This window comes from Solanum stenotomum, chromosome 2 (genome assembly GCF_019186545.1).
Source record: "Solanum stenotomum isolate F172 chromosome 2, ASM1918654v1, whole genome shotgun sequence".
Classification (NCBI taxonomy): Eukaryota; Viridiplantae; Streptophyta; class Magnoliopsida; order Solanales; family Solanaceae; genus Solanum; species Solanum stenotomum.
Genome location: NC_064283.1, coordinates 28580287 through 28602879, shown reverse-complemented (window position 1 = coordinate 28602879; position 22593 = coordinate 28580287). Strand labels below are relative to the sequence as shown.

The 22593-nt window shown below is 35.6% G+C and overlaps 1 protein-coding gene across 1 annotated transcript in view; it reads right to left on the bottom strand.

Moving 5' to 3' along the window:
• The window catches only part of LOC125856825 (5'-3' exoribonuclease 4), a 41338-nt gene extending 24252 nt beyond the window's left edge, over window positions 1-17086 (bottom strand). Inside the window, exons 1-13 of the mRNA XM_049536469.1 lie at window positions 16804-17086; window positions 16213-16442; window positions 8634-8736; window positions 8480-8556; window positions 8218-8409; window positions 7925-8044; window positions 7648-7710; window positions 7439-7567; window positions 7176-7340; window positions 6810-6887; window positions 4957-5043; window positions 4376-4444; window positions 144-239 (exon numbers count right to left, since the gene is read on the bottom strand). Of these exons, the coding sequence (XP_049392426.1) occupies window positions 144-239; window positions 4376-4444; window positions 4957-5043; window positions 6810-6887; window positions 7176-7340; window positions 7439-7567; window positions 7648-7710; window positions 7925-8044; window positions 8218-8409; window positions 8480-8556; window positions 8634-8736; window positions 16213-16404 (1371 nt within the window). The 5' untranslated portion in view covers window positions 16405-16442; window positions 16804-17086. The remainder of the gene's footprint in view (window positions 1-143; window positions 240-4375; window positions 4445-4956; window positions 5044-6809; window positions 6888-7175; window positions 7341-7438; window positions 7568-7647; window positions 7711-7924; window positions 8045-8217; window positions 8410-8479; window positions 8557-8633; window positions 8737-16212; window positions 16443-16803) is intronic.
• Window positions 17087-22593: the final 5507 nt, after the last annotated feature.

The following is a 22593-nucleotide window of genomic DNA, read 5'->3' as shown; positions in this document are numbered from 1 at the left end:
GTACCCAATAAAACACTGCTATATTAAATGGAACAGAGGGAATACTATCCAGAAATAGAGACAAGCAATCCAACTGAATATAATATGAACAGATTATGAAAGAAGTGCAGTAAGAGTAGACCATATTCTGTAATTGAACTTACTACATCTTGTCTGACTTCATGGATATCCTCTGCAGTTGATACACCAAATTTCTCAGAATAATACCTTTCCTTGTATCCAGGCTCTCCTAGCTTCACCTAAAAGGTAATAGACATTTGATAGCATTCATAAAATGAATTACATTTATTCTACATATGCAGCATGCATGCAATCAAACTTTCATTCTGCAATAAGATGATATAAATATAGTTCTACTTTCAAAATCCAGTAACATACAACTTCTACAATGGGTTGAACTAGAAGCAACAAAAGTCGGAAGAAAACACCAACCATATTTAGCACAACTTTTCACTAAGATTTCTGACTTCCATAGGGTTTACTCTATCTAGCACATTTGTTCTCTTCTCTATTTCAGTACATTCTGTTGCTGCAGGAGTTCCTCACCAAGTTAAAGACTTTCATCACTATCCTTACTTTTCTCTCAAGTATAAAACACACTATTCAATAATATTTTTTACTTTGATCAGGTAAAGGTAAACACACCATTCCCCATTGTCCAGCAAATGCATGCTGGGACAATTTTCCATATCTCCTCCTTTGAAACATTGCCATCCCCAATCCAGCTACTTAGAACTCCTTTGATGCTTCCTGGTTTCACCCACCTAATTCCCTACGGGAAAATGAACATTCTCCAGCTTCTCAGTCCACTAACAATGTAAAAAAAGATGGTTAATTGTCTCTTCTTGTTCTCCCCACAGACTACAGAGTACATCTAGAGGCAAATTGATATCCTCTTTTCTTCAGATTTTCATGGGTTAGAACTTCTTCTTTTGACAGCAACCACAAAAAGCAGTTTACTTTGTAGGGCACCTTTGGTTTCCAGATCATCTTCCACGGCCAGTCTCTCTTGGTCTGCAGTTTTGTTGAGTACACTACCCTATATGCTGAATTGATGGAGAATTGACCATGAATGTTACTCTGCGAAACCAGTGAGTCCTTCTCCTCAGTAAGATTGCTAAAATTATCTACTGAGTTTTGGAGTATGATTACCTTCTCTATTTCCCAGTCATATAGGTGTCTCCTTAGGAACAAATTCCTGCCTTGACTTATGGCCACTGTTGCCTGTTGTTGTTGACATAACATGCATATTTCTGGATGCAGTTGTTTCATATGTGTTGCTCCATTCCATTTGTCCTCCCAGAAGCAGGTTTTTGACCATCTCCCACTTTGATTCTGGATCTGGAATACAACATAGGCCACAGGTTCCTGATTGCTCTCCATACAGTGCAGTTGTATGGAGTGTTAACCACTTTTGTCAGCCACTTGTCCTCCATGCCATACTTTGTTGTGATAACCTCCTTCCAAAGCATATGATCTTCATTGGCAAATTTCCACAGCCACTTCAACATGAGGCTTTGGTTTTGCTTCCTTAAGTTCCTGATGCCAAGGCCACCTGTATTCTTGTTCACTATCAATTCCTCTCATTTAACTAGGTAGAACTTCTTTTTATCTTCACTGCCTTGCCATAGGAAATCTCTCCCAAGGGAATTAATGATCTTAGATACACTAGCAGGCATTGGAAATATTGACATTATATAGGATGGTAGTGCATCAAGGACAATGTTGATTAAAGTTAGTCTGCCTCCCAAGGAAAGGTATTGACGTTTCCATTTTGGTGAGTTTCTTTTCACATTTCTCTAGGACCCCATTCCAAATACCTTTGGACTTGCTTTTAGCTCCCAGAGGCATGCCTAGGTAAGACGTTGGAAGTTCCCCAATCTTGCCTCCTCACTTACTAGCCGAGCTTTCTATCCCTGTCACTAGGGGTGAACAAAACCGAACCAAAAACCACACCAAACCGTGAATAGAGTCAAACCGAGAAAATAAACCCGATTAGTGGTTTGCTTTGACTTGATTTAGTACTGGAAAAAAAACCCGACCATAATTGGGTTGGTTTGATTTTAACATAAAAAAAAGTCAACCCGAGACCAAACTAACCCGACATCATATATATATATATAATTTATATTATACATAAAAGTATTTACTTTGATATAATAATGTCCCAATACTGCTTGAAAAATTCCATGGAGTAGCCATCTGGACCTGGGGCCTTGTCCCCTGCACATGCCTTGATGCTTTCCAGTACCTCATGTAGTTCAAAAGGGGCTTCCAACATGGAACTGTCTCCTGCACTGATCCTAGGGCAATTCTCCGTCTCTAAATGCGGCCTCCCCTATTCTGTTTCAGCATATAAGTTCTCATAGAAGGTAACCATTTCCTTCTTGATTATCAATAGTGTTGGCTCTCCTGTGAGCATTTGTTGTCTTATGGAAGAAGTTTGTATTTCTATCCCCTTCCTTTAGCTATGTCACCCTAGACCTTTGTCTCCAAGCTATCTCTTCCTTTCTGGCAATATCTTCAAATTCAATTATAAGAGTCATTCTGGACACAATTTGCTCCTCAAGCAAGGTTCTGTGCTCCTAGATTTCTTCCAGTCTTGTCAATTGTGTTAATACCAACTGCTTTTGAATTCCCAAATTACCTTGAACTGATTTACTCCAGTCCTTGAGTTTAGTCTTCAGAGCCTTCAGCTTGACCATTGGAACAAAATCAGGATTGCCAACACTAGAGAATGAGTCCCACCAGATCTTGACCTTCTCTTTAAACCTCTCCATTTGAAATAAGAATTAGAATCCCCCCAATCACCACACTATAGCATCATAATTGGAGAACTGTCTGATGTTTACCCTCTGCATGACTGACTGTTTTATGTTACTGAAGCAACTGTCTAGTCAGTTTTTACTATTTTTTATTTCCATAAAAGGACTTGTTGTCCAAAGTAGAGTAGGATTCGAATCCTCAAGTTACTAGGGGGATTACACTGTTTTTACCCCTATATATAGGGGAGTTCTTTTGTTTTTTCCAGAAAACATTATAATATATTTTTTGTTGACACACAACATTCTTAATATTATTGAAAGTTCTTTTCTTTACACTTTTGTGTATTGGACTTGGGATTTATCATCCAGCCTTACGAGAACGATTCTTCTAAGAGGTAAGATTAATTCTATGTTTTTTGAAGTTTTTAAAAAAAATTTAAGAGTAATTCTATGTTTGATATCTATTGTTCTTACTCGATCAATTGAACAAGGTAATTAGTCTTATACTAACTATTGTCTTTAATTATTCAAAAGGTGTCAAGATCACCTTCCATCTAAGTTCTTGAATTGAATCTGCTAGTAAACATGATTAACCCTAATCAGCTAATTAGGTCTACTACAATCAATTAGGGTACTAAGTCAATACTTTCGAGATTTAGAGGATTTATTTCTCGAATTTCGCCCATCTTTAATTTCCTGTCTTTAATCTTTAGATTTGCACTTCCACATTATTTTCTTTTCTATTCTCTAAAGTAAGTCGATTCTTATCAAGAAGGAACTCAAGATGTTTTGAAGGAATCATCATTTCCAGTCAGTCTGAAGATAAATTGTCTACTTTGTTTTACTTTTAATGTAAAGTGAATTCTGTAAATGACAAAATAGAATCTTTGTAAAAAGAACAAGGATACTTTTGGTTTTTTGGTAAATTGTAAAGATGGTTTTAAGCACAGCTCTGGTGCTGAATATTTCCAGAAATGTTACATTTCTCAAAGGAAAAAAATGATTGGGGACTAGATGGTTGATTGAACTTTGAAGAGATGGAAGAAGTGACCAGCTATTCCAACAAAACTTAATTTTATGAAGCACAAATATGGAGAGTCGGGAATAACAAGGAGTCAAAAACAAAGCCAAGAAATTATTGGAATAAAATACATAGAATAAAGATATTATCATTTACTTGATAACTTCTAAAATTGTTTAACCCAAAAAAAAAAAAGATAGCTTTTAAAATTGACTAGGATTTATGCATTGCTAGCACACCTGATCTACTCCCTCTACGCATTTTACGAGAAATCATTTTTATATGTGGAGTCTAACAACTTTGTCTTTGCTATATAGTTTAGATGTTCCCTAATATTAGTAATTGTTCAAAAATTTAATCAACAGTACTTTAATATAGCTATAAACATATATAATCTTCACTTTTGGAAAAACCTGGAATTGATGTTCAACCTATAACTAGAAAGTGTGGAGTTCATTTGCTGGACTCCGTTATACATTTTGGAACAAAGTACCAATATCCAAAATTGAGCGAACTCAGACTTTCGCTTAATCACTTCAATAAACTTCTCTAGTGTCAGGAAGTGTAACATTTAAGAGAAACAAATCACCTTGTCCTCTGCCGGAGGATGTGGCTGAGCATTAGCCTCTTTTCTCACCCTTTCATTATTTTCTATCGACTGCAATGAGAAGAAGAATCATAATAATATAATTACATATAATAACAATAATGAAACAACATGAAAGCCAACAACAACAACAACAATGATCACGATAACAATAACAATGAAAATGATGAGTAAAGCAGATGTACATCATGTTGAACAATAACCATGCTTTTCTACCAAAGACATGACTTTTAGAGCCCAATAAAAACAAAACAGACTACTGTATCACAGAAACTTGGTAAAGTAACTAGTGTCAATTGCTAGTACAGTTCAAGATTCAGTATTAAGAAGGCAGAGTACTTAAAAAAATCAGTAAAGCAATTCATCAAAACCCATCCGATTTTCTAATAAAAAGGTGCATAACTAAAATGGAAAAACAATATTTGATATGCCTGAGTCAAAGAAATATCTTATAGCACTATAAGCATGGTTTCAGAATCAGAAACAGGCTAAAATTCTCTTCTTCATTGAACTTAATGTCATGGTCTGTGACACAATTTTTAAAAAGAAATTGAAGAGATCACCTGTTGTATCCGGGCTCTCTTTTGGAAGATTTGATCTTCATAAACTGCTGCTGCCTGAATAAAATGTTCTACTCTATCCAAAAAAACCTGTGAATGGATGGTCATATTACTCAACCAAAATATAGGATTTCTCACCTTGCCAACCCAGAGAAACTAAACTTATCTAGATAAAATGAAAAGGAAACACACTCTCAAAGTTAGCCGTGTCTTGTATGGCTACATAATAAAATCTTATATATGTTAGCTTTAAAATTCAAGTAGCCATGTCATATAAATGAAGCAAATTCCTTGAATCAAAGTGGTGATATTTAGTAGGCCGTTTGGACATGCAATTTCACCTCGTGATTTGAAATCATGAAATGAAATCAGCATTTGAACATGAGATTTCATCTCATGATTTGAATTCATGAGATAGAAATCCCAAATTCTCCAAAAAAATTGATTTGAGAATTTCATATCATGATTTCACATTTTTTAAATACAAAATTTGGCCCACAAATTTATATTTTGTAAAAAAAAATCACCATTTTGTATCTACCAACCAATCATTTATTTCATATGTAAACAAAAGTTATAGTTGATATCATTTTTGTTACGTGTCTCTTTAGTAAATATTATTCGTTTACACAAAGCTATCTCATTTCCGTCATATGTCTCTTTAGTAACTCTTTGCAAAAATGTTATTTTTGTTGGTAGATAAATATTGTGATAAGTATAAGAGAAGAATATTATTGAATTGTTGTTTCTACATCTACAATATAATCCTTTATCAAGTACGAAACTATATTTTGTTCCTATTCCTATTCCAAATAGGATTGTATATACCTATTCCAATTCTAACAAATATTATATTGTACACTATTATATTAAAGAGTATTACACTACAACTCAGGTTCAATTTTACCTTTTTATTGATCAAAATATTGTATTTTTGTCACAATAGCTTTGTGTTTGTGATAGTGTATTATACTTTTGTTATGAACTTTTGTTTATTTGGTAAGATTGTATAAAGAATTGGGACAATTTTGATAGTTTTCACAACTTAGAGGAGTTCTATGTACGAGCAAAAAATATAACTTAAAAATCTAAATTGCATGTGCAAACTTCAACTTCAACTTCATCTCATATGATTTCATCTTAAATGGCCAAATGGGCCCTCAAAAGCAGATGAAACAGAAGAACTATCAGATATATTTAAGCTATCTTGTAATGTCTTTTAGTTGTTTAACATACAATTCTTGATGCCAAAAAGAAATTTAAAAAAATTGAGAATGAAACAATTGATAAAAATAAATAAAAAATAATTTTACATACAATTGCAGTGTTGTCAAAGGTGGACTTAAAATGTGCTTAAGTCGTGAAGTGAGGGTCAAAACGTGTTGAGCAAGTCCCCTCACTTAATGTGCGCTTTATGGCATCATCGAGGCGCAAAGCATACTTTTCCTTTCCAATGAGCCTATTTTGAAGAGTGGCACTAAACAAATGATATTTTACTTTATCGTAAAAAAAATCCAATTTCTTTTTTTCATATATTTGTCATTCATGCCTACAATTATTAGACTTTTTCCCCAGACATTACTTTAGCCAGTTAACCATGGACACTTCACAAAGCAGAGAAATAACATTATTACCAATATAGGCCATGCAAAGAGTGCGGACTCATGAACTAAATTATCTGAACTAATCAAACAATCAAGAAGTACTTGCACTAGAAAAGTAGGTATACCAACAAAAAAGTTCATCTGACTGAACAATGAAAACATCTATATAATACAAGCATGCTGCACTACATCACATATAAGTTGAGTCCTTGTGAGAAATTTGAAGTGTTTCATTGTAAGAAAGTAAATTACCTCACCCGCATCCGTAAGATAACCACCCATAGTTGTAAAGTCCCTTCTATAGATGGACATCAGCAAATTGATGGCACCCTAGAAAAGTTTACAAGATTAAGGAAACATTAACCACATAAGTAGAATGACCACCCGCTGCATAGCAATGGGACAGAAGGAAGGAATAGCAGTTGCAATGTCATTCAACAGAAAAAAAAAAATTTACATGCCCAATATTCCTTAACAATCAGAGTACAATATCCATAGAGGGAAAGCTCATTATCACCAGAAATTTAACAATCCGAGTACAATATCCACATAGAGAAAGCTCATTATTACAAGAAACTTAACCAAGAAGAAAAGGCATATATCAGAATAATTGCATACCTCTCGAATCTCCAATGTTGGCATATGGGGAAGAAAATCGTTTCCAACAAAAAAACACAAAAAAACAAAATCATCCACCACCCTTTCAAAGTCTATCTGAAATGGAGGGTTGTAAATCTCTAGATCATATTGCAAATACTCTCGCAGCACCCAGATATGGAGAAACTGTGAATGGTAAAAAGAGGTATCAACAAGATGGACCAAGTATTAGACGATACGATACTTAAAATTGGAAATTAAAGAAGAGGCATCACTCTTTAAACCTGATATTTCTTCTTGTGAATAGGTGTGTCATTCACAGCCTTCCCATCTGTACCATGACAATTAGCTGCAAGATGTCCAACCTGACCACAGGCAAAACACTTTTCCTGCTGACCTGGTGGAGTAATCACCTGTACAGAAGATCAGACTGTCAGTTTCTGAAGAACAAATAATTTAAATGCACAGCCACTTGGTAGTAGTAGCTACTGACCTCCCTCAATATTGAAAAATGGACTTCATGAGTAGCCAGAGACAACATAATAAGATCTGCATCCTAAAGAAAGTAAATTGGATAATTATGAAGAAACTAAGACATCAGATTATCAAGACAAACTCAAAAAAATGAGGCAACACTTGTTGAAAGCAAAATAGCAAGGATGAACCGAGATTCTGTCAAAAACATATCAATTTCTTGCACCGAAAAAAAATTTAGAAGGATTAACATAAAATAAGAAGATATCAAACAATAATGCAACACTTTCACTCACTAGACCATAGAGACAATGGCGGGTATTCGGGTTGAAGCCAGGAATGTTACGTTGCCAGCGGATGTAGGACATAATTTTGTGTTCACCCTCACCAGGCACATTAGCATCAGAAAGGATAACCTACAAATAATCACCCAATGCAGCCCGGTAAATAAGTTAGGAGGGACAGGATATCCTGAAAATCAGAATTGTATTCTAAAAGAACCAGAAAGGATTACTCCACAGAAGGAATCCTCCGACTCTAAAAGGTCATATTAAAGCAAGATAACTTTAGTAGATTAAACTGGAACAACCTTGGTAAACCGCCAGCCAGCATTTTTATTCAACCTCGAGTGTATATAATATTGAAGAGCTACTGATAGTACTGCCATAAATGGAGTACCAGGAGTAATAACATTTGAATCAGATGTCTCGGGCTTTTCTGTAGGCACTAAAATAGCAGCTTCCATCTCAAACTCTTCTCTTAACCTTTTTTCTTCAGCTTCCTGTCATAAAAGTTTGAATGAGATGCATACATTTACAATGTTAAACCACATAGGTAAAGGAAAATTATACAGATTCAGCAGCATCTTTAGCAGCTCTGAAACGCCTGGTTCTCTGCTGATTCATCTTAGCTCTAGGAGCCACTCCATCTAAGAAATACATATTGAAGTTAGGACTTTAAAGATTGAAGTTGTAAAGATATGCAACATTTACGGCCACAACTTACCAATAGCCATATAGAGGAGTTTTCTTGGACGCACTAATGAGAAAAGATGGTCAATGTAGTCAAAAATTGAGTTGAATACGTCATTGTAGGTTGCTGGTGCAGGCTGCAATGTGGAGAAAAAAACTTGATACGAAGGTAGTGCCCAACTAAAGGAAAAACAGTAGAGAAATGGGGAGATATACTTAGTATTTGCAACAAGAAATTTATTTTATTTTTATTTTTTCTAACCAAGAAAAAAGTACCGCACTCCAGGTTTAAGGTAGTAATGCCAATCTATAAAGTAATTTGATTGAACATCTTGAATTGTATTGTTATTTTGGATGTAAGTTTGCCCATATCAAGCATGAAATGACGTGATTCATCATCATCCTACACAACCTTCATTACATTCATCAAAAACTATTTTTGGATTAAGTACCTCATAGGTAGCCGATGTGTCAAAAGTTATTTGTTTACAGCTACCACAGACAAATGACCAGGTAAATGCCTTAAATTCCTCCATTCTATTTAGAGCTTTACATAAATCAAGATAATTTTCTTTTTTTTTTTGAAATAATAAATCAAGATAATTTTCACAATTAAATTGCTGCTGAATCTCATCATCTAAGATCCTGTCTTGTCTTACTTCAATTCCAACAAATTCTTGTTCCACTGTAAGCTTTCACGTAAATCGTTTACTTTAAGCTGCTTTGTCTACCCTGCAGATATTATTAGTTATATCTTATCTCGTACAAACAATGTGCAGTAGTAACTTGAATCCAGTTCACTGAAGCAGCTGATAAATGATGTGTCGTGGAATTACGACACATTTGATGTCTTTTAGATGAGTTTTTATTGTCTTTAGCTTGTTTTTATGTGTTTCTAATGTTAAAATGTTGTGTTGCACGTACTAGGAGGAAAATTGGTCAAAACAAGGAAAAAAGGGCCAAGGACCCCGTATGGGCATGTTGCGGACCGTACATTTGATGTAAGGCACGTACATGCCACAGTAGATGAACCCAAAGCCTTGGAAGTTGTTAAGAAGTCCCACATCGGTAGAGGGATGGGAAATTGGTCTCCTTGTATGGACTTGGACAGACCTCCCCTCATGAGCTAGCTTTTGGGGTTGAGTTAGGCCCAGGTGCCATATCTTTACATGGTATCAGAGTCGGGCCCATCCCAAGTTGTTATTCACCGATGTTGGGCCCCCATTTAGTAGTGTTCACGCTCCAATTGAGGTCTGGGCGTGCGGGAAAGTGTTAAGAAGTCCCACATCGGTAGAGGGATGAGAAATTGGTCTCCTTATATGGACTTGGACAAACCTCCCCTCATGAGCTAGCTTTTGGGGTTGAGTTAGGCCAAGGTGTCATATCTTTACAGAAATGTTTAAGTGTCGTTAAACTCCCTTACGCGCAATATGTCTGGTCGTGGGAAAAAGAGTCCACTATCCAGAAGCTCAAAAATTAGAGAGGCCCAAGCACGGTGGAAGATACAGACTGTATGTCAAGTCACTGTCTGTAAAATAAAAGACGGAAACTCAGGGAAGACAAACCACGAAACAGCTCATGGATTGTATGTCAATTCCATGGTCCGTAAGTCATGGAGAAGGAACCCCACACTAGCAAAGATCATATAGTCGACCATCTACCGTCGCCATCTATGGACCGTTTGTCAAATTCACGAGCCATAGATGGATTAACAGAGGACTGTTTGGGACAAGTATCAAGCCATTTACGGATGGCTGAAGAAGATCTATGGGCCATATGTCCGTTTTACGGTCTATAAATGGTGCCGACGGGAATTTCAGTTAGAATTTGATTCCGAGTTTGTGGTCCAATATAAATACTTTTTGTAGTGTTTTTGTACAGTATCTTTCCAAGAATTGATACAAACAAGTTAGAGTATAGAGTATTACTTTGTCTTGTCGTATTTCAAGGAGAGAATACTAATTTTCTTAAGATTGTTTTCTTCATCATCGTTGTAAGCAAATTATGAATTATTTATTACTTTGCGTTAATTTCAGAATTATGAGTAGCTAAATCTACTACTAAGGTAGTGAACCCTTGTGCTAATGAATTTTTCGAGCTAGTACATGATTTGGGGGTTTCGATATTTGTTTACTTCTTGACTCTCATTCTTAATCGTTGGTTGGTGGTTGCAAACACTAACCTAGGACAATTGCCCTAATTTTACGTGGAAAAGTGAATTAGGATTTGGAAGAAGTAAATAGAAAGAACTCGAGGTGTTAACCCTCCTTTAATAGAATTGCTTAGTAATAAGTTGAATTTAACAAAAGGGGTATTATTCTCTCTTCAAAAAAAAACTCTCAGACACAACAACCAAGGAAATGTCCTAACCTAGTACGACCCCTCCCCAACGTCCTCCGGTGATCCATCTGATCACCGGATTTCATTTCCCTTTCTTTTCTTTCCCTCTATCTTTGCAATCGATCTCAAATGGAAGACAGTATTTATTTTGCAGTTGGAATGAAGACCTACGACATCACAAGAACACCTGGTACGGCAAGAGCCTGGTACGACTGGACAAAAAGAAATAGGAACTTTATTACAAGAACGACTTTCAATGAGAAGACAATGGAATGAATCGTGCAGATATTAAGGGAGGCATCATTGACAAAGGGGAATATGGTGAAGAGATGGAAGAAAGTCGATTTTTCAGATGTTTTTTGCTCGAGGAACTACAAAAAATATGGGCGCAACATTAGTTTAATAAAAGTGAAAGGCAGGAGGAAGGGAGTTATTATCATTCATGAATTAAATTTCAACTCAAGGTGGTTGAGCATTGCGGAAAAGGTAGGGAGTTTTATTAATAGCCATAGAAAGTTAATGTATGTGGGTAATCATAGGTTGGTGAGCAGAGACATTCCATATGCTACAGTGCTAAGGAGCACTAAATGGGTTAATCAGGATTCAAAAGTTGCTGAGAAAGAGAAGGCTGCTCTAAAAGGGGATAGAATCTTTATCAATGATGACCCAGAGGAATACAGTGAAGTAGTGAAGTGTTAAAGAGGAGTTTGGTGTGTGCATTTCAATCCAGAGTCTGAGAAACAATGACTCTATCAGAAATCAGGGGATGGGCTAATCAACTGTGGAAACAAACACACGGCTTGAACATCTATGAAATAGGCAATGAACTCTTTCTATTTGAGTTTGCACACATGATCACAGCAGAGAAAGTGATCAAAGGGGATTGGAAGTGGAGGAATAGTTATCCTCTAGTGGTGGAACCCAACAATAGATATGATATGCGGGAGGAGTAAAGAAAATTCAACTTGGGTAAAAATTGTAGGGTTACCTTTACATTTTTGGGATTAGAAAATTTCCAAGGGCATCGGAGATTTTTGTGGGGGTGGGTAGAGACGGAAGAGGAAACCCAATTGAGAAATCATCTCAAATGGGCAAGAATCAGAATCAAAGGAGATGGGGCAGACATACCCAAAAAGGTGACCATTGACGGGGGCGGAATATGCTACACGATGCAAATCTGGACCGAATCGCCGCTAAGGGTGTCCACCGGAGAAGATCTAAACTTTAAGGTCATTACCCAATGGTTACGAGGTGGAGAACCACCAGGTGAAGTTAAGAACCTTCTACAAAGTCAAAAAGCAACAGATATAGCTGATAGAGCACGTGTTGTAACAGAGGCACATCGGCGGTCCTTTAAATTAAATGAAACAGTGGGTTAGGGCGAGTCCAACTCGAAACAAAGCCCAACTTTAAGATTGGGGCCAGAAAAATAAAGAAGATGGGCTCGTAAATAAAAAGCTTGACATGGCACGTGAAAAGCAGGGGGAATTTCTACAAGGGTTAAGTGATATCAAGGACTTAGCAACTCAGTTCTTATAGGCTTACAGCAAATGGGAAACATCAAATACGGTGGAAAACACAGACATCTCTGCTCACAAAAATAGAGAGTCGATAAACAAGATGAAAGAGGATGTCGCACCAATACTCAATGAAGCAAAAGGGATCGATCAATCTAAGGATTTTGGGGAGGCCTCGAGGGTACAAAAATTTGTGAAAGGAGGCATGCAAATTAAGCATATTCACGATGTTGAGCTGGTTTCCATACAAAATCCTGGGTATCATATCGACAGCGAGATTGAAAGAGTGATGGAAAAGAAAGGGGCAAACAATGCAGTATCAACACCTCATCACAGAGGAATTGGCAAGAATGAGTGAAAGAACTTACCGTCAGATTTGAAAGAGGAAATTGAAGGTGTAAGAAACAAAAGGGGAGTTTTGTCATTAACTCTTAAATGAAAGTAAATATATTATCATGGAATATCAGGGGGATTAACAAGATTTCAGCAAGGAATCTGGTTAAGAGCTCTCTTCTGAAATGGAGAGTGGATGTTTATTGCTTTCAGGAGACCAAAAACTGTAAAGATGTAAAGGGGACTACCAAACAATTGTGGTTAGTAGATGGATGAAGTGTGGGTACATTGAAGTTGATGGTAGTAGTGGGGGATACTAATTATATGGGATTCAAGATTTTGGGTAGGCAACTGTGTAGAGGAAGGCAAATTCTCAATCACTTGCAGATTTGAAGTTGTCCAAGATGGCTTTTATTGGTTTCTACTGGCGTGTATGTTCCACACATCAGAGCTGAGAAATTGGAATGCAGGGAAGAAATTTCAACAGTTAGGGAGTTGTGGAGGTCCCTGGGTCACTTGTGGGGACTTCAACCTATTAGAACAATGGTAGAAAGGAGAGGATGCAAGAGAATAACCAATGTAATGACTAATTTCTTGTGTTGGATAGAGGATATGGAGTTACATGACACCTACCTAAATAGTGGGATTTTTACTTGGTTTAAAGGGGCTAACTACCACAATGTTGCGAGATTGGACAGGTTTCTCTACTCAATTGAATGGGAAGAACACTTCAGAAACATTAGACAGCAAATTATGCCTAGAGTTATATCTAATCACAACCTCATTATGCTACAATGTGGTGATTGGGAACTGGGCATTAAGAATCTGAGTAGTCAGAACACCAGTCTGCTGCAAAAATGGCTATGAAGATACTGTTGTGAAGCTATGGCATAATGGAGGAGGTTCATTGCTGAGAAATATGGCCTACGGAGCAACTGGATAACTGAAGAAGTGAATGGCACTTTTAGGTGCTCTGTATGGAAAACCATCAGGAGAATGTGGTTTGATTTCAATGCAAAGGTGACATTCAAAGTGGGGAACGGTTTGAAGACTAGTTTCTGGAATAAGATCTGGTTAGGTGATATGAAATTGAGGATACTTTTTCCTAATTTGTACATTATCAGCCTAGAGCAGAATGACACTAAAGGACAGATTTGGAGTTGGGACCTTATGTTAAGAAGGGCACTAAATGATTGGGAGGTTGGATGCTTTAGACTTGTTTCCAAGCATTGCCACAGAGCCCGCCAACCCATTTTGGAAACTGCATAGCAGAGGAGATTTTACAGTGAAGTCCTATTACTAGGAGAGGTATACCAATCATCTTTTGACAACAGTTTGGCCCTGGAAATTAATCTAGAAGGTTAAGATCCCTTTAAAAGTTGTATGTTTCACTTGGTTGGTAATTAGAAGAGCTCGTCTAACCCATGAAGTGCTACAAGGAAGAGGTTTACAGATCTGTTATATATGCGGACAAGAGGCTGAAGTAAATGACCATTTATTTCTGCATTGCAAGCTAGCTACAGTTCTGTGGAACATATTTGTTTGTGTACTCAGGGTAAATTGGACAATGCCTAGAACCACTTTTGAGGTCCTAACACACTGGCAAGGAATCGGAAAGAGAGGATCAAAGGAAGATTGGTGGAAACATATCCCTGCTTGCATCTAGTGGTATTATAATGGTTTAGCATATCGGGTGGGAGGCATTACACGAGGAAAAGGAATGGTTGCAGAGATAGTTTGATGCATAAGAAGTTTTGAATTGCATAAAATCATGTGCCAATGGGCAAGAGTTGTTTATCATTTTAGCTTAAAACCAAGTGCTTATAAGCACTTTTTCAATATACCTAAAACACTCCAAACATGCTTAAAAGTTATTTTGGCTTAAAAGCACTTAAAATAAGCTAATCCAAACAAGCTCTTACAACCTCCTTCTTCCTTTGGTTCCAATTATTTTTATCTCCAGTTTCCATTCCTTTAGCTTCCCCTTGAGCATTCTCATCTTGGAAGCTAGGACATAAGAGCATGTACCAGTGATATTGAAAGATGCCCACCATTCTTTAACTGCCTGAGAAACTTTCCACCCTAAATCACCATTGTTCAAACTTGAAGTAAGACTTCTTCAAATTTAAATCTCCAAATTCAAGTACAATTGGATTGTAGTCTGAACCTATTTTGGGAAGTAGGCTTTGTATAATTTGTGTGAAGGTATCATCCCATGGGGAAGAGAATAAGAACCTATCAATTTTGGAGGCTGACATGGAATTGTCCCCTCTTCTCTGTGTAAAGGACCCCCCAAATAAAGAAGGGTCAATGAACTCCATCTCATTGTTCCACTTGGAGAATTCAATCATTGTCCCAGTAATTATGTGCCCTTCTGATCTTTTCATTTGGGTATCTTGTGGCATTGAAATCCCCACAAGCTACCCAAGGCCCACTGCTCTCTTCTTTGATATTGATTGACTCTTGCCAAAGTTCTCTTCTAATTATTGGATCACAAGAGGCAAACACAACTAAAAGAAACCTGGTGAATGCCTGATTAATGCCTTCAAACTTGCAGGCTACCATTTGGTTTGTTTCTGTCACCAGTTCTCCTTTCCACACTATCTTATCCCACATTACTACAATACCCCCACTTCTACCTATAATAACATGAAATTCCCCCATCCATCTATTTTGCCATACTTTTTTGAATACATTCACCTATGTTCCTGTCAGTTTTGGTGGATGTCTCCACCAGAACATAAAATTCAGCTCCCATCGCTGAAATAGTCTCCTGACTACCCCCTTTTTATCTTCCNCCCCCCCCCACCTTACATTCCAAGAAAGGATTTTGACTTTCAGCTAGAAAAATTCCCACCTTAAAGAATGAAACTGTACTTAAAGTGAGCCAGTGTGGTCCTTTGAATTTGAGTGACATTTTCCAATAATCTTCCAATAAAAACAGAAGTCCTCCAAGAGGAAAGAGGAAACAAGCAGGTCCTTTTGTTATTTCTCCTATCCTAAACCCTACATACTTAGGCAGGAGAAAAGAATATTAAATCTGGATGACAGTTTACTGGTCCAAAATTTACTCAATTGAATGATCTTAATTAGTTGTGACAAGTACAGCACAAGGGAAGTGCTCTTATAATGACAGGAATAGTTGTCCAAATAACATTATTTTCTAGCTTAGTCATAGGTTCTAACGTAGATCCTATGACTGATATATATACTCATTATCCTTCATTAAAAGCTATGACTAAGTTAAACAAATTACAGTCACAAAAGAATAACATCCTTTTAACATAGAAAAGCTATATAAGTGCTAACAAACTATATGTCAAACAACAGTAACATGCATTGTGCATAAGCGTAAATGAATTAGGTATATCAAAATACCAAATAAATCCATAGGAGAACTTTCAAAAAGAAATACTTGTTCACCTTTCCTTCAGGATGAAAACAAGGATGAATGATACCATTCATGTCCAAGTACAAGTTATCAAATTCCATGCCATTAGGGTTTGGCTTTGAAACATCCACCGGAACATCATCTTTAGGCTCTTCCTCTACCATGTCCACAATCGAGAGTGGGTATCGATCAGCCAACCACCTATAAAATGCTGGTACTCCCATTTTGTCTGATTAGCTCAACTCCAGTCAATTAAAAGTACCTGTTACAAATATTGAACAGCAACACCAAAATTTGATCAACAAGTGAGCATTTTTCTGGCCAAATTTAAATTCTTCACATCAATGAAAAGCTATGCTAACCAACCTTCTATCTGAATAACAGGTTACAGAAATCAAAAACATTTTACTGATTGAAGTAGAATTAGTCAAAAGGTTAGATTTTAGTTAAAAAAAAACACAAACATACGAGCAACATAGAGCTAACTCTTCTTCTGGAAAAAATTATAGCAAACACCCATGCTTTCCAACTTTCGATATACATAAGCATGGAAGTTATAGGCTTTAAAAATGAAAAGAAACAGAGAAAACCAAATGAATTTAAGTAACAAAAACTAAACGTACCTGAAGGGGTTTTAGAACTTCACAATTCACCTAAAAACCGATCAATCTGGACAAAATTAGGGTCATAAAAATGCGATTTGAGAAGAGACAGAGAGGGGCAGATTTTAAGGAAAAGTGAGATCAATTTATAAAATCTCAACAAATCGCCACAGCAGCTATGAATCAGTTTGGATTTTCCTCTCCTCTTCTCTTCTCTTCTCTTCTCTTCTCTTCTCCTTCTCCTTCTCCGTATGGAACTCTTTGTTTTCCCTTCTCTTCTTTTCTTTTTCTTCCCCTTTTCTCTTCGGGAGGTATAAATAAAAATACATTTAATCCATATTTGATATTTTATTATTATTATTATTATATACACTTTATATTTAAGATTGATCAATTATATATACAATATAATAATTTTTCATTAAATATAAGATCTTATAATATTATACTATATTCATTACTTGTTTGGATTGGTTTATTTTAAATAGCTTTTGTAATTTATTTTTTTAATTTTCAGAGGTGTTTACTAAGAAAGACAAAAAGTGTTTTTCTTAAACTGAAAATGTACAAAATTAAGTTAGAAGTTAAAAATTGAATATTCTCAACTTATAACTTTTAGCTTTTAGCTTATACACAACTTTTAAAATGTCAGTTCAAACACTTCCTAAAAACTATACAATTTTGCTTTCTTTATATGAAATAGGACAGTGGCTTTAAAAGCCTCATTTATTTACATTGTTTGCTCCCTAGTTTATCCTATTTTAATCGCTCCATTAACAAATATTCGTGGAATATTTTTTTGGCATAAATATTCAATATTAGATAACTTTTAGATAAAACTTCATATTTTTTTCATTTCTTTTGTTTAATATTTCTGCATTTAAACACACACAGCAGAAATTTTAATCAATTTTAAAATGTGTTTCAGTCAAATATGACTAAGAGCAGAAGTACATAAAAAGAAATCTATATTTGTATCATATATCATATTCTTTATATGAAAATACATAATTACCCCCATCAAACTTAGATCTTTTTTTAAAGTAGACACCATAAGTTTCCGGGGGGGGGGAGAGGGGGGGTCCTAATACCTCCACGAAATCAATTAAATCCGCAATAAATATGTCATTTTGACCCATTTTCACAACAATTGTAATTTCACGCTAAAAAAGCGCGTGAAAGAGTAAAATTGCAATCCCAAACCAATGCAAAACTGAAACATGGCATGCCAACCGAAGTAAAAAAGAGACTCACGTTTCTTCTTCCCTAAACCACCATTAATGGTTGTTGAGAGCTTTTCTCAACAGCAAAAATTGGTTCTTTACTACGGCGAAGCTAATTCCTTTATTTTATACTCTATCATCAAGTTCTAGCAATCCATCTTAAAGCTTTTTATTATAAAAATCTAATTAACAATGACATAAAACTTAGCCAATATATCACCTAAGCTAGAAGTTAAGGTTCTTACCTTGGCAAGTGAGAATACCCTTTTTCGGTGTGGGGTAGATACCAAATTCCATGTTTTAGCTCACATGGTCTCTCTATCGATTAAGGCTCATTTCCCACAAACATGACTAATGATGAACTAAGCTTACTTTAAGAAGTATTTCCCAAGTGTTCAAAAGAGATGTTTTATTTGCAATTGACCATGATAGTATGATGTTCTCTAACTTTTCTTATGGTTTTAACTTAGTCTTTGCATGAGCATGAAAAGGTCCTTTTTAGCATGATTTTACTACTATATGCATTACTATTATACTTGGTACATTTTTATACTAACGCATACTCTTGCCTACATTGTTTTCTTCAATTTAGGGTCTGGCGTTACATGTTCTCATTCTCGTTGCTAGGAGTCACCTTAAGCTTTTACTTAGTAGTGGTGAGTCCTCATCTTTCGAGGACCAAACCTTTATTTCTTTCAATTTTAATTTTTAGACATTGTACGTGATGTCAGGGTTACGTCCGGGTACTCTTGATGTAATAGATGGCTTGAGATATTAGTAGACTCCCGCTTCGTTTTTATAAACTCTTGATATGAAATGTTGTTTCTTTAAATCTCTTATATTTCCTTAATCTATGCTATGTATGCTAAGTGGCTTGTGTGGGGCCTCTCGGGATCCTATACGTCATGTTACTCCTAGGGTGTACCCTGGGGTCGTGACATGGCTGCAATCTATAAACACGCAGGAATATACCGAATGAGGAAAGAATCGCATCCACTCCTTCAAACCTAAACCCTCCTACTGATTTTCAGGTAATAAATCCCACATTATAACTTCTACTTCATTATTGTTGCTCACATATATTGCCTTTTTCTCCGAGATAATATCTCATATGGTCCCTCAACTATTAAGAAAGTCACTCAACTTTGATTTTTAACTCAAAAGTCACTTAACTATGGACTTTTTTCATAGAAAGTTACTCAACTATGAATATTTTACTTACAAAGTCACTCAACCTTTTATTTTACCTTTTTTCCCCAAAATTATTCTCTTATCTGTTGTGTATTTTATTTTAAATTATTTTTTAACTAATGAGGTGCATGATTTGATAGGTTTAATTTTGGGCTTTGAATATAACCAAAGACAGTTATAAAATACATTCAAATTAAACAACAATTTTCAAGTTGAATGGTTCGACTTAATGCCATTTCTTATTTTTTTCTGGTAACAAATTAGTAACTACTTAATTATTACAATAATATCTTGTTAACATCATTTATTAGGTGCTAAAATTATATGTAAATCAAATGATTAGTATTTACTGGTCAATGGTATAATATAAGTTATAATATTCTAAATCATTACTGGTAAAATATTAGACATAATATTAAAAATAATTATGCATCATTACAAAGATATTAGGACGTCATTATGGACGATAACGTTCTTGTCAAGACTCAAGACCTTCAGTATATTATTGATTAATATTATCCAAAAAATTTCTTACAGATGTAATTTTAATTTAATTATTTTGTTTAACTAAAAAAATAAAGAACACATAAGATAATAATTTTGAGAGGATAAAGGTAAAATAAAAGGGGTAACTATTATATTTTTAACTGGTTGGACCAAATTGGCGGACTTTAAATGGTTTAAATGGATATTTATTTCTTAATATTTTGGTTTTAATAATGAAAAATAAATTAAATAGTTTGAGTGATTTTTTAAGTCAAACATCCATAATTGAGTGACTTTTGAGTTAAAAATCAAAGTTGAGTGACTTTCTGAGAAAAAAAGTGTAAAGTTGAGTGACTTTTGAGGTAAAAATCAATGTTGAGTGACTTTATGAGAAAATAGTCTATAGTTGAATGGCCATCTGTGATATTGTCTCATTTTTCTCTTGCTTCAGCAACTAAACTACCTCTGTACCCCCTCGAATTAGCATACACTCACCTATTAAAACTATGAATCAACTACTTGTGGAGACAACACGCCCACATGAGGGCCTTCATTATACCATAATCCTGCAAGAACCATCGGACAATTAACAATGATTGCAGAACCAATGTCTTATGTACTAATAGATTATTATCCCCTATTTACCTCTTCACTTTGCTACCCTTGTACTGCGAATTACCTATCTGAACCTCCCCAAGGTGTTTAACATTAACATTGTTGTGGCAATGTCATTTTATTTTGAACAACTCACCTCATATTCTATTTCTATTATGTTACAACTCGAGTTATAATGATATACATCCTTTAATATATCTTGTGTCCCTTCATTAACATGATTTTAACAAAACACATTGGCCCAATGGTCATTACCCACACTATATACACTAAAATTTTCTACCAAGGAAAAAGAACTATCGTGTTCCATTTGATAGTCCTCATGAAGATTGTGGAACTCCTATGGTTGTTACAATATGCATATTTGTATTATGTGAAGGACTTGTGTCCCTTCATTATCATGATTCTAACAAAACACGCTGGGCCAATTATTGAATCAAGAATTATTTAATTCAAATTGCAACGATAACCAACTATACAATATGTTGATGAAGCACCATTTGAGATATCTTGAATCTCAGAAGTTTGTAAAACTGTGGCGATGTTATCATTCTACTTTTACTTGATGTGGATCTTTGAAAGTCCACGTTTGGCTGTAAAACATTCCATTTTTATCGTATTTTAACGCTTGAGTAAACTAGGTTCTGTTAAATTTCATTCCTCATAAAATTTTCCGCATATCCTTAGTAATTGTATTGTAAATATATTTTAAATAACAGTTTATTTCATAAAATTTCATTTTTTTTATCCATCAAGAGTATTGTCACGCCCCGAGCTACCCCAAGATGCGAACACGGGACCTAGGATCACAAGTGACCCCAAGCTAACCCTGCTGGCATAATCATGAGCATACTAAAGATAAACTGAGAAATAAAACTATTGCGGAAGCTAATAATAAGTAAATATGAAATAATGGGGAATACCCATATACTAACTGAATATATAAAATCTGAGAGTTTAATAGAAACGAAACATCAAACTCAAATACTAAGCTGAATCTAACTATGTCTGAAAATAGCCTCTAACTGACTAGAAGTGCTGGACATGCCCTAACTAAGTCTAGAAAAACTGAAACTAAAAGACTGAAATAATGAAAAGATAACATGACTGTTGTCCTCGAAGAATGAGAACCCACTGATGCTGCTGGATTGAAGATCGGGAACCGATCTAAGTGTGATCTGGATGCTGAGAACCTGAACCTACATCACGAGAAGATGTAGTGCAAAGTTTGCGTTAGTACTTGAAAGGTATTGGGCATGCAGGATAGAGTAAAGTTGAAATAAACATATAACTGAACAAGCATAAAGCAAGAGCATAATCTAAACATGATATCGATACTGAGCTAACCGAATGCAATGACCAAATTATAACATGCTGAGACTTAATACTTAACTGTACTGAAATATGGTCAATGCAATGGAATCTGACTGAACTGTGGGAACTACTAATAACTGATAATAAAACCACATGAGCTAAATGTGGAGTTCGATGTATACGCCCCATCGAGAGGACCCATTACACCCGGCCAAAGGTACAAAGGCATGCTGGAGTGATCACTAAAATGATGCCCACAAAGGGGACTTACAATCTACGTGGCTCGTAGTTCTGGGACTATATGGGTGACTGACCCTAGTCCAACTCGGTATTATACCACTCCCAATGGATTAAGTGATTAACACATTATGACTGAATTACTGTGATATACTGCATAGCTCAAAATGACATGCAAACTGAGAATGCGCATAAATAACTGATAATGACACATTTAAGACTGAGACATGTATATATGAAATAACTGAAATATCTAGCCTAACATGTGTAATTCAAGAACTAAAGAACTACATAGCTAGGGTTCTGAAATTCATGCAATAGACTGAATATTAACATACTAATCTGATTTGGACCATTCTAACAGCTAAGAACCCAATAATCTTAATCATTCAAGAAACCCTAGGTCTAGTCANTTCTGGGACTATATGGGTGACTGACCCTAGTCCAACTCGGTATTATACCACTCCCAATGGATTAAGTGATTAACACATTATGACTGAATTACTGTGATATACTGCATAGCTCAAAATGACATGCAAACTGAGAATGCGCATAAATAACTGATAATGACACATTTAAGACTGAGACATGTATATATGAAATAACTGAAATATCTAGCCTAACATGTGTAATTCAAGAACTAAAGAACTACATAGCTAGGGTTCTGAAATTCATGCAATAGACTGAATATTAACATACTAATCTGATTTGGACCATTCTAACAGCTAAGAACCCAATAATCTTA